At 40.7% G+C, this 18,232-nt stretch overlaps 1 protein-coding gene across 1 annotated transcript in view; it reads right to left on the bottom strand.

Moving 5' to 3' along the window:
• Positions 1 to 7,034: 7,034 nt before the first annotated feature.
• The window catches only part of LOC100029759 (sodium/potassium-transporting ATPase subunit alpha-2), a 44,872-nt gene continuing 33,674 nt past the window's right edge, over positions 7,035 to 18,232 (bottom strand). Inside the window, exons 14-23 of the mRNA XM_001379393.5 lie at positions 16,570 to 16,706; positions 15,802 to 15,952; positions 14,705 to 14,873; positions 13,834 to 13,988; positions 13,220 to 13,343; positions 12,728 to 12,873; positions 12,322 to 12,452; positions 10,036 to 10,137; positions 9,782 to 9,873; positions 7,035 to 9,119 (exon numbers count right to left, since the gene is read on the bottom strand). Coding sequence (XP_001379430.2) covers positions 9,091 to 9,119; positions 9,782 to 9,873; positions 10,036 to 10,137; positions 12,322 to 12,452; positions 12,728 to 12,873; positions 13,220 to 13,343; positions 13,834 to 13,988; positions 14,705 to 14,873; positions 15,802 to 15,952; positions 16,570 to 16,706 — 1,236 coding nt within the window. The 3' untranslated portion in view covers positions 7,035 to 9,090. The remainder of the gene's footprint in view (positions 9,120 to 9,781; positions 9,874 to 10,035; positions 10,138 to 12,321; positions 12,453 to 12,727; positions 12,874 to 13,219; positions 13,344 to 13,833; positions 13,989 to 14,704; positions 14,874 to 15,801; positions 15,953 to 16,569; positions 16,707 to 18,232) is intronic.

Here is an 18,232-nt window from a genome sequence, read left to right on the forward strand (position 1 = left end):
TTAGAAGGGAAATAACAAACTGTGAAAAAAAAATTATATAACAAAAGTCCCTGACAAAGGTCTAATTTCTCAAATTTATAAGAAACTATGACATATATGCAAGAAACCAAGCCATTCCCCAATTGACAAGTGGTCAAGGAATAGGAATAGGCAGTTTTTCAGATGAAGAAATCAAAACTATCACTACTCAAGTGAAAAAAATGTTCTAAATCCTTCCTGATTAGAGAAATGCAAATTAAAACAACTCTGAAGTACCATCTCACCCCTAGCAGATTGGCCAGTATAATAGATAGTAAAGGAAAATAAATATTAGAGGGGATGTGGCAAAATTGGGATACTAATGCATTGTTGGTAGAGTTGTGAATTGATACAACCATTCTGGAAGGCAATTTGGAAATATGCTCAAAGGGCTTTAAAAGAATGCCTGCCCTTTGATCCAGCAGTTCCACTACTAGGGTTGCACCTCAAAGAGATAATAAAAAATGGTGTTCAAAAATATTCATAGCTGCACTCTTTGTAGTGGCAAAAAATTAGAAAATGAGGATATCCCTCAATTAAGGAATGGTTGAACAAATTGTGTTATATGGTGGTGATGGAATATTATTGTGCTATAAGGAATGATAAACTGCTTGATTTCTATATGATCTGGAAAGACCTACATGAACTGATGTGGAGTGAAATGAGCAGAACCAGGAGAACATTATACACAGTCACTGAAACATAGTGGCATGATTGAATGTAATAGACTCTGCTACTAATAGTAATATAATGATCCAGGACAATCCTAAAGGATTTATGAGAAAGAATGCTATCCACTTTGAGAAAAAGAACTGTGGGAGTAGAAATCCAGAAGAAAAAATATGAGTCATCACTTCTTTATATGGGTGTATGATTTGGGGTTTTGGTTTTTAAAAGATTATTCTATTACAAAAATGAATAAAATGGAAATAAGTATTGAGTGATAATATATGTATAACCCAGTGGAATTGTTTGTCAGCTCCAGGAGTGAGGAGGGAAAAGGTAAGGTAAAGAACCCATAAATTTGGATACTAATGCCATATGACATAGTTTTGCTCTTACTCCATTGTCTAAACTGCCTTTTAGCAAGATGTAGTTTTCTTGCTTATCTCTTTTAATTAGGTCCAATTTTGCTCTCATTTTGTCTCACTCAGATCATGAATGCTACCCCCTGCCTTTTCTGGCATTGCTGAAGCATAATAGGTTCTGCTCAAGCTCCTTATTTTAACTCTGAGTGTGTCTTTCTGTTTCAGGTGTGTCCCTGGTAAACAACACATTGTCAGATTCTGGTTTCTAATCTATTCTGTTATTCACTTCCATTTTATGGGTAACTTCATTCCTTTCACATTTATTTCTAACTGGATTTCCCTCTATCCAATTTTCTTCTGTTTGTACTTTTCTCTCAATCTCTCTAACGTTTGTTTTGCTTCTGACCATTATCATTTTTTTATTCATTTTTCCTTTTATCACCACTCTCACCATCTCCTTTTTTTTTATTCCCTTCTCCTCCTACTTCCCTGTTTGGTAAGGTAGATTTCTGTATCCAACTGAGTGTGAAATATGGAGACAAAACCAGTGAAGTGTACCTTTTAACAACCTTTTGATATTGCTCAGCAAAGTGATATCTACTTACTCCAAAAGTAAAATTTATTTGCTTATCATGCACTATGAAAATGTCTATCAATTATTTTCCTCCTCTCCCCCCCCCCATATTGGTATTAATCTTTCTATAGTTATCTTAGACCCTATATTTTGAAAGCTTTTTATTTCACATATTGTAGAGACTATTTAATTTTAAATAAATTAAAAATATAGCTTTAGATCTTTTAACTATTGTGTGGGATTTTGCTTATTATTTTAAATATTGTTTTGCTTACATCAAATTGGGAAATTTTATTGAAATTTTTTAATTAAAAAATTTTTTTTATAGTTTTAAATATTGTTTTAGGTCTCATGCTTTGTAATGATCATGGAGGTTTTTGTCAGGATTCTTTCCAAATCTTTTACAGTCCATTTTTACAATTCTAGATATGTACAAACTGACATTGTGTAGGTGTAAATTGCTTTAAATGTGTTCATTCGGGGGCAGCTGGGTATCTCAGTGGATTGAGAGCCAGGCCTAGAGACAGGAGGTCGTAGGTTCAAATCTGGCCTCAGACGCTTCCCAGCTGGGTGACCCTGGGCAGGTCACTTGACCCCCATTGCCTAGCCCTTACCACTCTTCTGCCTTGGAGCCAATACACAGTATTGACTCCAAGGTGGAAGGTAAGGATTTAAAAAAATAAATAAATGTGTTCATTCCATTCAGCTCTGATTTCAGAATGCCAGTAAGTCTCTTGATGCACATCTAGTGTCTTATGCTCAACGAGTCATGCCTGGAAAAGACCAAGGTATCATCTTCTCCTACTGGTTCAATGTGACATCTGGATTTAAACTTAAAGCTTATTGCCTCTCTCTTTCTTTGATATACATTAAGAATTTTATATTTATCAAGTCCAAATGACATTCTGATATTATTGGGAAAAGATTCCACAAAATATAAGAGCAGCTTAATTTGTTTTTTAGTGGAGTTATATAGTTTGATAACATCCATATATATTATTAATAAGGCTTTTGGTTCATCTCATTTAATTTAGAAACCATACTTCCTTCTTTTGAAGAGCAATGATAATAGGATTAATGCTAGGCAAAACTATAATGGATAAAAACGGCACATTTTATATGAATGGTTCATGCAATTATTAATGCCTTGGTGGTGCATTTTAAATAGAGAATGGCATTCTTTGTAAAGATCAAATCCTCACTATTCTAGGGTATGTTTATATATCTTCAGGATGTAAGTAAACAATGAATGAGGAACTGGCATAGTCTTTGTGATAATCCACAAAGGCAGGATTTGTATTATGGTTTTTTGGGGCTGTTTGTTCAATAATTATTGAATTAATAAGTTGCTCTTTCTATGAAAAGTCTAGTACCAAAAAATGAGAACACCAGTGACTCCTTCAAATAAGGACCAATTATGTGTTTATGTGCTGCATACAAAGTATTCACAACCTGGATCAACATTTTTAAACAATTATTATTACAAAGGGGCAAAAAAATGTGCCAAAAAGTCCCATGGGATTTAAAAAACATCGTTTCTTCCCCCCCCCCTTCCTCCTCCTCTTCTTCCTCTTCTTCCTCCTCCATTTCCCCTAGTTAGACCACATCTGGGGTTTGGGAGTCTCTTTTGGGGGTCAGAATCAGAAAGTACATTAGCCAGTTGGTGGCTATCCAGAGGTAGGTGACCAGGATAGTGTCCCAAAGTGGAATGAGTTGCCCTTGTAGACAGTAAATTTCTCAACTCTAGAAGTCTTTGAGGCGAAGTTAGTTTCTAAATAGTCACTTGTTAAAGTTATTTAGACAGGATATATAGATATATATATATATATTATACACACACATATATATATATGTAGTAGTTAACTAGATGAACTCTGAGATACCTTCTGGCTCTGAGCTTTTATGATTCTTTGATAGCATACCTGCCTCTTGACATCATTACAAACTAGAAGCTCCATGTTACTGCTTTGGGCAAATGCTCCTCGACCTAGAAATCCTTCCTGCCCTCACCTCTTTTCCCAGATTCTCTAATCAATGATTGGTCTTTCTCTCAGGCCTCCAAACTGATCTTTAAGAACTTCCTCTTATCTTCAGCACAGTCATCATCAACAGACCCTTCTGTTCCTAGTCTGGAGTTAAATAGTCCCTGACAGTAGGTACCTCACTAAGTCATGGCAGTGTCCATCCACCGAATCATAAGACTCCTATGCTCAAATGACTTCCCTTGATTCAAACAGCTTATTCTGGTTTGGCCTTATATACAATTTAAATTTAGAAGCAAGAAAAAGTAGAGAATCATTACAGTTTCTAGCTTTTATGCCTCAGATCTTCCTTTTTAAAAAGTTTTCACAAAGGGCTATTTACTTCAAAATCATAACAAGAACAAATATGTTTTCCCCTAAAGAGCACACTCTTCCCTGGCTTATACACATGGGGGGTGGGGCAGGAAATGGGCTCTAAAAATGGGGAAGTTACATCAGCTAAGCAAGTCAGCAACTAGACCCTGGTAACACTCTCCATCTTTGAAAAGTTTGTAGTCCCTGAACCCTATAAGTCCTAAGTTATTTTTTTGTTTGTTTTCTTAATTTTGTATTTAACAAACACTCTTTTTCCTGTATTCCCATATACAAAGCAGAACAGAAAAAGATTATATACGAAAACATAAATCTCCATTATGCCCCTAGATTCTTAAGACTTAAGGATAAAATGGTTCAGGTATGCAACTTCCCTCCTCCCCTTCCAAAGTCTTTGGAGAAGGTGACAAAAGTGAGATATAGGAGAGTACAGTGGAAAGAATGCTGAATTTGGAGTCAGGGAACCTGAGTTCATTTTCAAGCACTACTCGTTCACTGCTTATATAACTTTGGGAAAAGTCACCAGACTCCCCTGGTTTCAGTTCCTTCATCTATAAAAAGAAAGGGTAAGACTAACTGGCTTCTCCAGTTCTAGTTCTAGGATTCTGTGGAGTTGATGCTTTTACTATTCACTGCCTCTTCTGCCTCCTTCTCCCTCAATATGTTTGGGGTCACATTTCACAACACTGGACCATAGGTCTTTCCCCAACTCCCCCTCCCCCAACCTTTCCCTCCCATTTACCTCTAAGAGATTTGAACCAAGGGCTCTCTCTTCTTCAGGTCTCGTCCTGACTTTTATTGACAACCATTTGCCTCTTTTCTAAGAACCAACACTGAAGCAGGGACTATATGGTTAATTCACTGGAAAAGAGTACGAGATCTGAAGCCAGGAGATTTAGGAATCTGGGCCAAAGCTCTGACTCTGACATTAGTTCTATTAGTTCTGTGATCTTGAGGAAGTCACTGGGCTGTGATATAGAATCAAAAGATTCTCAGAGACTCAGAGAAGAAAAGTGGTTTGTCCAAAGTCACATTAGCTGGTAAGTGGGATTTAAACTCAGTTCCATTATTCCAAACTCAGGTCTTCCCTCTGTACCATATTGTTTCCCTATATAGTGGAAGAAGAACTAAACTCAGTACAAAAGACTTGGGTTCAGACCTAGACTGCTACTTGCTACTGTGTGATCCTGGGCTAGTTACTTAATTTCTGAACCTCAGGTTCTTCAGATCTGTCAGACAAGGGGCTGGACCAGATAATCTTGAATGTCTCTTCTAGTTCTAAGACCTTTGAACCTTATCTGTCTCATGTGGTATCAAGGTGATAATACCAACACTACCTGCATCACAGGTGATGGACACAAACTGTCTGGTGAATTGTAAAGATCTCTATAAATGGGAGCTATTGCTGAAATAGAAACATTGTTATTCTTGTTGTTGTTGTTGTTGTTGTTGTTATCTTTCCTCTAATATTTAGCACAGTATGAGCAGTGAATCAATATTGCTGATTGAATCAGTCCTCCCCCTCAACCCTGTGAATCTCGCTAACCTTGAGATTGTTCACATCATGTTAAGGAACAATTTAGACCAAAGCAGTCTCATGGGATTCTGTTTCCACAAAGTAGGATGAGATCTGACTCTTGTCTCTCTGAGGTGAGGGTCCAGGGTTGGGATTACCAGCCATGAGGAAGAAAGCTGAATGCCTCTGGAGGTAATTTTTAAACCAATCTTCTCTAATTCCCTTTCTCTATAACAACTTCATGTTTGTGTAGTAGTAGTAGTAATAGCAGCAGCAGCAGTCGTGATGCCAGTGGCAGTAGTAGTAGTAGTAGTAGTAGAAAACACTTAAGTCATATTTTAAAATTTAGGAAGTGTCTTACATACATTATTTCATTTATTTTCCTTAGAATATTTGTGAGCTAAGTGCTATTATTATTTCCATTTTATAGCTAAAGCCACCGAGTCAAAGAGGCTATTATTTCTTATTGTCACATAACTGGTCCAAAGAAGGATTTGAAATTAGATTTTTCTTGATTCTAGATCTAGAAGTACTCTTTTCCCTTCCTTATAACAGCCCAGTGAGGTAGGGAATGTAAAATATTATATCCATTTTACAGATAAGGAGACTGGCATTCAGAGGAGCCACAGTTCAATTGCTAGGATGTAGCAGAGCTTAAACCCAGGTCTTTTGAGTCCAAGACCAGTCTTCTGCGCCACAGTGCCTCTGTAGATCTATCATGCCTTGCTTCTTTCCCTATTCCCCACTCTTTCCCCGCCTTCATTACCCCATCCCTTTATCATACTCTTCCCCTCCACACTATGCACCAGCCCAAATCTGCATAGACATTTGCTCCCAACATACACTCATACCTTTGTAACTTTCTCACATGTTCCCTTATGCCTTCAATGTCCTTCCCCCTCTTCTTCAGGTGACAAAGTCCTAACCAGCCTTTAAAACGTGGGTCAAATGTTACCTTCTCTGACTTCTCAGTCCTAAAGATCTCCCAGAGTATTTTGTTCTCTAACATACTATTGGGGGCAGCTAGGTAGTGCAGTGGATATTGTGCTGGGCCTGAAGTCAAGAGGACTCATATTCATGAATTCAAATCCAGCCTCTGACACTTAATAGCTGTGACAAGTCATTTAATCTTATTTTCCTCACTTTTCTCATCTGTAAAATAAGCTAGAGAAAGAAATGGCAAACACTCTATTATCTTTGCCAAGAAATTTCCCCCCAAATGGGGTCATGAAGAGTCAGACATGACAAATGACTGAACAATAATGCTTTATCATATATTCTAGTTCTTCGTGTTTGTCTTTCTCCCCTGCTCGATGAGGGTAGGGATAGTATTTTATCTAAACTTTGTTATCTCTCCAGCACATTAGCACAATGTCTTGCATGGAGTAGGAAATTTCAAAATATTTGTTAAATGAAGGAATCTTTTCCTTTACCTCTATCTTTCTAAAAGTCAAATATAGCTGCCAACGACAACAAATAGACTGAAACATCTTCGGGGGGAGAAAAATGAGTTTAAATTAGTAAGATATCTGAAGTAAAGAGTATTTTTTTTTAAAAAGGAAATGCATTTTTATTATTTTTAAAGTACATACAGTGACTCAAACTAAAGGCAACAAAGGTTCACCAAGTCTTGGAGTTTCTTTAATGAATGAATAAAAATCATTTGTAATTAGCACATTCATAGTAATTCATTGTAAATAAATGCTCCTAAGTGGCTATAATTTGCTTTGACTACTAAATATGCCCCCCAATAATCCTGATTATGCTCTTATTTAATTTTTCTTAGGAAATTCTTTTTTCCCATAGATAATGAGAAGTTTTTTGTCCAAATTTTCATTCATTCCAAACTTGTAGGGTTCAAATTAAGGTGTTTTTTCAAAGACAAGATTTTTAAGCATTAGCTGACTTCTAATAAAAAAAAGTAACTGGTACAATTCAAGAATATGGGCAGTCAACTGGGATTTTGTTATGGGATTTGCTCTATATCTGTTTCTCTTCCTTACCTATTAGTTTTTACCCCTTTGTAGCCACTCTTCCTCTCCTTTCCCCCTTTGGTCTCTCTCGCTTGCTCAATGCTTTCTATAGGGCATACATACCCTTTGCTCCTTGAGCTAGAGTTGGAAAAGAGGATAAAAGTGCCCAGAGAGTGAAAGTACTAGGTTGGTAGTTGTAAGGGAAAGGAGTTCAATTATGGTAGGGATCAGAAGTGATCCTTCTGTTTCGTGGAGATTGTATAATGCCAAGTGTTAATGAGTGTTCAGACTATGTGAAAGGCATTTGTCTGGACAGAAATTGCCTTACATTCTTAGAAACCAAAGGCTATTCTTAAAGCAGTGGTTTTACTCCTTTTTGTATGAAGGCCGTGAACCAAGGTGATATACTAAGCCTGCCTTGGATTGTCAAAGAAGTTTCAGTCTTTGGGCTCACAATTTCATTCTGAAAACTTGGGCTTTTTCTTCCAGGCACATTCACCACGACAATGCATAAATTCTTTCAAAGGGACTCAGGGAATAGTGACCTGGTAAGTTCTTTCTTCCACACAATTAGGAGGCTCTTGAGGACTCAGCATCCCATCCCAAAGAACACTATGAGGGAGAAGTTGTAGTTGCCTTTTTGTTTGCCTGGAACCCCTGGCTCTTGTTGTAGTTGGAATCTGAGTTGCAACTTCCTATGCTGTTTTTTGTTTGTTTGTTTGTTTTAGCATTACTTGCCACTATTCTTTCAAGAATTCCAATTTGGATGTCTGCTGGTTGGGTCCTGCCCTCTTCTACAACAGAGACACATCTGGGGCAAGGCTTGTTGATAAAAATGTCAAAATGCTTCAAAAGCCACCGTCACCCGTCTCTTGTAATCTGTTTCTTTCAGCAACTGATGGCTGATCTTACCCCTACACTCTCTCCTAGCTATCTCCTTTCTGTTCCCCCCTCTCCTTTGTTCTCTATTTGGCCTTGTCTCTCTCTGAATTAGAGCATTTCTACCTGTTTCATACTGTTCCCCATGTGTGGAGTCCCTATGGGGAAGGGCTGTTCTTTCGCTCCTGTTTCGCACACTCCCATTTCTCACTAGCAGAAGTAGATGGTGGTTTTGAGGTCTGGGGCAGGGAAGTGGGGACCATTGAGGACAGAGTTGGATGGAGAGAAAATGAATAGGTGGTAACAGGGAATGAAGTGAGGTGAGATAACAAAATGGCTCTAGGTCATTGAGGACCTAAATGGTTTTCTCTCCTCTCCAAGCCTGGGCATTATCCTCAGATTCATATAGACTCCTCTGCCATTGCAACCTGATCTCTATGGGGAGTTATGGAGGGCTAGAATGATTTCAAGCCTCCATGAAGAGCAGAAGAGATGAACACAGTAGGGGTAGGACCTGGGGAGGGGATCCCAACATTTAGTGTCTAGACTGATTTTTCACAGTTAGGTCTACAGGGCAATCACCCTACACCCCATTCCTATCCTACCCTGGCCCAAACCTCAGTTGGATGGGCTGCCCTCCCACCTCCCTACAACCCTCCCACAACTTTATCTCAGATGTACCCACCCTTTCCCACCCCCCGACAGGGCACCCCTATCTGTTTGGTGCCTGGTTCATCCTCTGCTCAGCTCAGTAGTATGTCTCCTTCTCGACCCAGCCTGTTGGAGAAAGAAGTTCAGGATGAGGAAGATGAGAGATGGATTTCTTAGGGACTTAGGGTAATGATGGCTTATGTTGAATGGGCCTTGGAGGGTTGGGGCAGAAAATGACTGGCAATACCAAGGGGTAAAAGAAGGAGATGGGGAGAAAGTAGGATCACAAATGGTAAAGGCTGCATAGGAAAAATCAGATGGGAATGAAGTATAAATAAGACTGATGAATGGGAAAACCTTGTGTCTAGCACAGGGTAAGGAACACCTAAGGGACCAGTGAATGTTGATTTATTGAAAATAGGCAGATGTAGGGGCTGCAATTATAGGTGAGAGAAAGATTAGAATTCTAGGGATCATAGGACAGTAAAATCAAAGCCCAAAGGGATCTTAGAAATCATTTAGTATAACTTTTTCATTTTAAGAATGAGGAAATTGAGTCCTTAAGTATCAGAAGTAAGACTGAACACTTCAAGTCTAGCCCTTCACCTACTATACTACTCAGGGAAAGAATGCTGAACACTAGAGCCCAGGATTTTGGACCCTAAGGCCTAGAAAGAGAAGAGTGCCCAAAGCCTGGAAATCTAGGGTCTTAGGGCCCTAAAAGTAAATGGCAGGTATCTGTATTTGGAGGTGGGGTTTGGGGATAGCTGAGGCTAGGGGAATCTCACCACCAGGATAGCGCCGCAGGATGAGTTTTCGGACCTCATCATAGATGAAGATAAGGAGACTATAGGGGAAGGCACAGAACCACCATGTGACCCTGTAGAGAATGGGGGAAAGAGTGGGATCAGAATATGGGCCAAGTACATAGAAATGGACAAAGAGAGAGACACCCAGAGCAATCCAGGCTGTGATTACAAAAACAACCACACCCCACCCACATTCCCTCTGCTTCACTCTGCCTCCTCTCCTGGGCACTCACTTGAGTGGGTACATTCGTAGAGCTAAGCCCATGCCTGGGCAGTAGGACAAAAAGGCGGCCAGAGCTGTCTCTTCCAGCAGTCCAAAGATCAAGATCTTGTTTCTTGGGAACAAAAGAGAGAGGGGGGAGAGAGAGAGAGAGAGAGAGAGAGAGAGAGAGAGAGAGAGAGAGAGAGAGAGAGAGAGAGAGAGAGAGAGAGAGAGAGAGAGTGTTAGAAGGGAGCCTTCCTTTCTGGTCTCAGTGTCTTAAGTGCTTACTCACAGTCACTCTCTTCAGCCTGACTACTTTTAATTCGTCTCTTACTGATTCCTTAGAACACTCCTCATATCAGCTGTTCAACACCTTCAACATCCTCACAACACCCTCTCTCAGGAGATGACCTCACATCCTATTTTACTGAGCAGATTGGGGCCATTCTTTAAGAAGTCTCTCTTCTTTCCAAAATCCCTTTATTTTTATTTTTCATTTTATTATTGTCCAAAATTCCCTCAACCTTGTCTACTCTGTTCTAATCTCAGGGGTGGAGGTGGCTCTTCTCTTTTCAAAGGTCAGCTTCATTTGCATTCTGGATCTGGTCCCTTACTGTCTATACAAACTTTCCCCAGCAGTCATGCTCTCTGTCTCACTTTCATCTTCAGTTTCTCCCTATCTATCGGCCCCTTCTTCATCATCTATAAAGGAACAAACATGTTTCCTCTACTCCTAAAATAACTTCAATCCTTCCTTCTCCTCAAGACATCATTTTAGATCCCCCCAACAAGAGAAGATTTTTCACAGTGGATCTCTTCTTCTTTTCTTCCTACATATAACAACTTCTGAATTCCACACCCCCTACTCTTTTATCCTTTACTCTAATCTCTGTGGCTCTCCTCTTCAGCAAAGCCAACTCCTCTACATACATATATCCTTGATCCCATCCTATCCCAGGCAAGTTGCCTTCATAAAAATTTTCTCTCTGTCTCTGTCCCTGTGTGTACATCTCTCTCTCTTTCTATCCTCTCTTTCTTTCCTTCACTCCCTCCTTTCCTCTTTCCCTTTGTCTCTGTCTCTCTCTCTGTATATCTTTCTCTTTGTCACTTACTTTCTCCCCCCCCCCCTTCCTCTCTTTCTGTCTGTGCTTCAGTCTTTGTTTCTACCCATCTCTCCAGTCTTTATGTACTGGTTCCTTCACTTCCCAAACTCCAAATTCCAGCATTAGCTATCCACCAAACTTGACTTTATCTCTTCTCCCCATATTTCATGCAGGCTACCCTCCATGCTGGGTATGAACTTTCTCCCTACTTTCTTCAGAAACTCTCCCTTCCTTCAAGACTATGCTGAAGTGACATCTTCTAGGTGATGTCTTTCCTGATCCCCCCAGCTGAAAGTGAGCTCTTCCTCCTCACATTTTCCTTGAACACTTTGACTGGATCTCATACCCGTCACACCAGACCTTGTATTTATAGTTATTCCTGGACATGTGAAATCATTCCCTCTCTTCTCTTCCCTCTTCTAACTCCCTAATGTCAAGGACTATGTCATTTTTTTCATCTTTGTATCTTCAGGGCCTGGCATGGTGCCTTGATATCATAAGCTCTAAAATTTTTATTGAATTTGTCTATCAGAGAAAGTGAAATGTTTCTAAGTGCCATCTTCCTTTCCCCTTCTCTTCTACCTCCTACATCTGAAGGCCATTTTCATTTTACCTTCCTGAATTTCACCAGAGTTTAGTTCTTCATTATATACTGTCTTATAATAATTACTCTCTACTCATGTCTTGTTCCATAAACAAGTCTATAAATTCATTGAGGACAGAGACCATGTCTTGTTCCTTGACCTTATGTAACTTGAGTCATGTTTGCTATCTAGGGTCCACCTAGAAAAGGCTTTGGCTTTGGTTAAGTAACTTTTCCTCTCTCTTTGAGCTTGGTTTCCTTATCTTTAATATGAAAGGAACGGGCTAGATGATCTCTAAGGTCCTTTCCAGAGCTAAATTTTTATGAGTCTGTGTTTTTGTTTTAATGTGGGGTAAGGGAAGAGAATTTAACAGAAGGGGTGGGAAGGAAGGATAGGAGTGGCACTCTCCAGAGATTTGTACCCACCCAGCATCAGGAAACAGAATTAAAGCTGCCAAATCCTCCTCCTCCTCCCCACCTTCAAGCACTACTGTGGCTGAAGCTGAATGAATAAAATCTGATCCTGACCCCAACAGAGGAAACTTGAGGAGCGCATGTTCAGAATGAATCAAGGTTGTAGGATCATGATCAGACAGGGGAAATGGGATGGGCTTTGTGGTGGGGAGCTCACTTCATGCCCTGCTGGAAGACAGAATTACGGCGGGTCTTGCAGATGATGAGATCAGCCCATTGGACAACTACAATGCTGGCAAAGAAGGCTGTGTGGCATGTGAACTCTACCACCTTCCGCTGCTCGTAGGTCTGGAAAAAGGGCACAGAAGGTATTAGAGTGAGAGGGGAAGTTGTGGTCAGAGAGGAGAGGGAAATTATAGAAGTCAAGGTCAGAAGAGAGAATGATGAATCTGGGTATAGAGAAAGATGGAGTCAAAGAGGAAAATGGAGTCAGAGAAGACATCAGGGGTCAGAAAGAAAAATGTTATCAAGGGAGAGTTTAGTTATAGGAGATAGTTGAGTCAGAAAGGAAGGATTAAAATCTCTCATCTAATGATTTGCCTCTCTATTGCCTTGTCACTCACCCACTCTTGTCCATAACTATCCTCCAGATCATTCTTAGAGCGATCATCCCAATCAAGTCGGATGCCGAGGAGCCGTGAAGGCAGGAAACCATTCTCCGCCAGGATCACAAAGTAGGTAAAAAAGCCACCCAATGCCTGGATCATCCCTGTGTGTTGTAAGGTCCCCAAGAGAAGGGGATGAGTTAGAGAAGGAAACAAGATCCAACTTCACTTGAGAATGCTAACTGGATCTTGTCTTGAACCACTTTTGAGAGTTCAGCTTTCTTAAATGTTGGGAAACAGCCAGAGCTGCACAGTACAAAGAGGACTGGTGCTATGGTCAGAAATCCTGGGTTCAGCTCCTGTGTGACTATGGACAAGTCATTTAACCTCCCTGGGTCTCAGTTTCCTTAATGAGGTTGGATTGGATGGCCTCGGAGGTCCCTTCCAAAGATCTATGATCCTATCATACATACATCCCACCAGGAGGCAGTGAGTCCCCTCAAACCTCACCAATTTGACCATAGGCCATACTGATGAGCCTCTCATTCACCAGCTTGTCCGTCTGTGGGTTCCGAGGCTGGCGTTTCATGATGTCACTTTCAGCTGCTTCATAGGCCAAGGAGATAGCTGGTACCTGGAGTATGGGAACAGAGGAAGCTGAATCCCCAAGAAAGGAGGTGTGGAGAAGGGAAGGAGATGGAAATAGCACTGGTGGGAAGATGTGAAGTTTAGATCAGCAGAGTCCATGCTTTCAGTCTTTTAAAAATTTTGATTTTGAGGCCAGCTGGGTCAAGTGATTAGCCCAGGGTCACACAGCTATTAAGTGTTCAAAGTTAGATTTGAACTCGGACGATGAGTCTTCTTGACTTCAAGCCTGGCAGTCCATCCACCTCACCACCTAGCTGCTCCCTCCATAAAGAACATAGTCTGGTAGATTCAATAATATTCTTGTGCTACTTTAAGATTCATGAAGAGATAGGAAGCTACTCAGGTAAAATTCTTGGGGCCAAAGCTTTTTCCTATGAGACAGGAGTTCTATTTGGGCCAGGTATTTGGCTTAGATTCTCCACAACCCAGTAGTTCCTTCACACCTTGTTTTCCCCCAGTCATTTCTCTGGACTTACCATGTCAGTGCCCAGGTCAATGCAAAGGATTGTCACAGTGCCCAGAGGCAAGGGAATGTTGGCAATGATAAAGAGCAGGAAAGGAGTGATCTCTGGGATGTTACTGGTCAGAGTGTAGGCAATGGACTTCTTCAGGTTGTCAAAGATCAGGCGGCCTGTGGGGAGATCCTTAGAGCATCAGGGATGCCAGAGGGGCTCCCCCTCCTCCCATGCCACTCCATGAAGTAGATCAGATCCTTGCATTTGGTCTACTAGTCTATGAGGGAACTGGAAGGCTTTGAGAAAAGACTAGAAGAAACCCAAGGACAACATAGTGTGAGTGAGGGGAAAGAAGACCCTATCAATGACCATCTCTCTGGTTCTAGGTTTCCTTATATGCCTCACGTTTTCTATCTCTCTCCCGAGAGAGGAAAACCTTGAAGTTGAGGAGAACTGAAGCAGACTCTGGAATAAAAAGCTACTAATGAACTCCTACCTCAGGATATATATGATATAGTGAAAAGGACACTAGGCTCCAGTCCCAGTTCTGCTTTATTACTGCTTATGGCACTTTAGACAGTGTTTCTGGCCTCAGTCTCCCCATCTATAAAATGAGGAGAGTGGACAAGAAAATTCCCAAGATCTCTCTCAGGTACAAATCCTAGCTATCTATAATTCTGCAATCCTGGGCAGAGGATTTAGATTGGAGTGAAATGTCAGGAAAAAGACAGTGCAAAGAGAAGTGGAATCTAGCCTTCTGCCCTTCACTCTGGCCTTTGGTGAGATCTTTGTGAAAAATGGTTTCCTGCCCTGATGGCTGCTTGGCATCTGACTCAACTGGGGAAAATGTGCCAAGAATGAACTGGGAAGCAGCCGTGGACAGCCTACTTACCCTCCTCCACGCCAGTGACAATGGAAGCAAAGTTGTCATCTAGTAAGATCATATCAGCTGCCTGCTTGGAGACATCAGAGCCAGAGATCCCCATGGCAATGCCAATGTCAGCCTTTTTCAGGGCAGGAGAGTCATTCACTCCATCACCTGTCACTGCCACGATGGCACCCTGGTGAGAAAACACCATCAGAAGCAGAGTCTCAGTCTGCTAGCCCTCCCAATCCCAAAATCTCAGGGAGGAGTAACCTAAGAGGGCATTTAATCTATTCTGCCTTGTAATAAAAATTGCAGGCTCACAGGCAGCTCGGTAGCACAGTGGATAGAGTGCCAGGCCTAGAGCCAGGAGAACCTGGTTTCAAATCTGGTCTCAGATACTGTGTAACCCCTGGGCGAGTCACTTAACTCTAACTTCCTAGCCCTTATCGTTTTTCTGTTTTAGAAGTGATTTAAAGACAAGACAAAGATTAAAAAAAAAAAGAATCGTATATTTAGAGCTGGACGGGGTCTTGGAGGTCAAATCCAAATCATCTCCTGTCCCATCCCACCAAGAGGAAAATGAGGCTCACACCCAAGCTATGAAATGATCTCAGGATTTTTTTTGCTCCATGTTCAATGTCCCTTTCCACCATATACCTCATTGCCTGTCTATAATCCCCCCATCACACCCCAAACAAAGGGTCCCTTAAAGAACTCCAGTAATGAGGAATTTACTTCCTCTTAAAGGTAGCCCATTCTGCTTTTTAATGGTTCTAATTTGGACAATTTAGTCTTTTTAAAAAACTCTTTCCATCCATTTTAGACTCAATGCTGTGTACTGGTTCCAAGGCAATCCTAGTTCTATTCTCTGTGACCAAACAGACCAAACTTGATCTTTCCTTCGCATAAGAGCCTTTCAAATAGTCCAAGTGGTTTATCGTGTCCCTACTTCATCTCTTTTATTGGAGAGGTACCATGGTTTTTCAGCCCTGTTATTCTCCTTTCAGCTCTTTGTGTCCTGGACCTGGCTCCCCCATCCTATATACCCATGTTTGACAGTCTTTCTATTCATCAATGATAATCAAAAACCTTGCCTGCCTCCCTCCATTCAGCTTTCCCACCTGTCTCTGACAGCCCTCCACAATGATGAGCTTCTGTTGTGGAGAAGTTCGAGCAAAGACAATCTCTGTGTGATTCTTGAGGATTTCATCCAGATGCTCTGATGTCATGTCCTTCAGGTCAGATCCATGCACCACACAGGCCTTGGCTTCCCTGGTTGGTTAGATTGGTTAGAAACAACATGCAAGTTGGCTGACTTTTCTTCCCATTTCCCAGGTTTTAGATCCCTTTATTCCTCAGTTCTCATGTTTTGCTACTCTCTGGGATTTGGTTTTTTCATTGCCTTGCAGGGGCAAGTCCTTTTGGGAAAGAGGCAAGAAGATTCCAACCTCAACATGAAGGAACTAGGACAATGAAAGCAAGTCACCCACGAGTCCAGATATGGGGGCTGAAGAGCTCCAGGGATGTGCACTATGAGCCTTATAGTAGAACATTCAGTTCTGAGGTAGTATAGGATAAAAGAGACACCCATCCAGTGCAGTAGATAAAGACAGTATGGGATCAGAGACAGTGGCATGCTGGTAAAGGTTTAACAACAGGCTGTCTATGAGGGGGAAAAGTATGTAGGACACACTTTTAAAGTTAATCTACACATTTTCTCCAATTATTTCTGATGTCTAGACAATCAACAAAACAATAAATCAAGCCTTGATTTCTAGTATTTATCAATTTCCTAGGTATGAATGTGAAGACTGAAAATTTAACAATCTGCTCTCAGTTCAGCTGGCTCTAGCACATCCCTGTTCAGGGGTATCCAACAGGGGTCTCACCTAGGATTGACCTGGCTGACAGGGATATTGAGCCGGGCAGCAATGTCTTCTACTGTCTCGTTACCCTCTGAGATAATGCCCACACCCTTGGCGATGGCTTTTGCTGTGATAGGATGGTCCCCAGTCACCATAATCACCTAAGAGAGGGAAGAAAGAAGAGATAGGGAAGAAGCTTTTAAAGTTAAATGGAATCCCCAAAGAAGAAGCTTCATGCAGGGAACAGAGGAGCACTGTGGAGTCTGATCTGGATCCTGCCATTATTAAACATGGGATCTTGGTGACTACATATAGTAGGAAAAAAATACTGACATGGGAGTCAAGAGACCTGAGTTATAATCCAGACTGACGTTCACTAGCTCTATGAAGTTGGGCAAGGTAATGACTCTCATAAGCCTCAATTTTCTCATCTATAAAATGAGAGAATTGGACAAGAGCATTTCTAAGGGCTTGTTCTTAAAGTCAATAGACTTTAAAGTTTAAAATGGAGGGTTGGTATAAACATTTAAAATAGAGGCTTCCAGTTGCCTGTTATCCACCAAATCAGGGGGCCAATTCTGTTCTGCCTCCCCCCCAATTTTTAAAAAGTTTACAAAGCACTTTTCTCAAAAGCCTGCAGGGTTGGCAGCATAAATATTATCATCCTTATTAAAAATATGATAAAACCATAGTTTAGAGAAATCAGACAGCCAGTTAGTGTCAGAGCTCAAACTCAGACCTAGGTCTCTCCTGACTCTGAATCCAGACACACATGAACACCCCCTCCCCAAACACTCCCCTTTAACACTGCCACCCCAATTCAGAATTGTAAAGGACCACAGTGGCGATCTAGTCCAGCCTACTCCTGCAAAAGAATTCCCTCTCTACCACTGCTCATAAGTGGGCATCTGGTCATTGTTCAATGACCTCTAAAGAGAGACAACCTGCTTTGTCACAGGGCAATCCAGCCTACTTTTAAAAAAATTCATACTATTATTTTTAAAAAGTTTTTTTTATGCATTACATTACAAATATTTACAGATTAAATACCAGATATTTTCTATGGCACAGATATGGTCTTGATATTTAAACCAGGGTGAATCAAAAAAGAAAAGAAAACTAAAGACCAATGTCCCTAATGAACACAGATGGCAAAAGTTTAAAATAAATTACTAACAAAGAGGTTAAAAGAATATATCATAAAGATTATATACTATGACCAGGTTGAATTTAAATAAGAAATATAGGGTTTTCTTAAGATAGGGAAAGAATAAACTTAACACTATTTGAGGAACCATTCCCATTTTACACAAAATCTGCAGAAATAGCCTATTCTTCTTTAGCATCAAGATACATTTCCTTCTATCAAATCTTAATTTGCCTTATTGCTACTTCCATCAATTGCACTAGATCTTCCCTATGGGGCTAAATAGGAGAAGTCCAATTTCTTTCCTGTGTCAGCCCTTCAAATACTTGACAACAACAATCATATTTCCCCCAAGTCTTCTCTTTTCTAGACTAAACCATCTCCTGTTCTTTTGATCTATGTTCATATAGAAAGAATTTATGTGGGCCTTCATCATCATGGTTGTTATCCTCTGGACACTGTCCAGTTTATCACAACATTCCAGATGAAGTCTGCCCAGAGTGGACTTTGGTGGGACCATCTTCTCTATTCTCGGAGATA

This window comes from Monodelphis domestica, chromosome 2, assembly GCF_027887165.1.
Source record: "Monodelphis domestica isolate mMonDom1 chromosome 2, mMonDom1.pri, whole genome shotgun sequence".
Taxonomy (NCBI): domain Eukaryota; kingdom Metazoa; phylum Chordata; class Mammalia; order Didelphimorphia; family Didelphidae; genus Monodelphis; species Monodelphis domestica.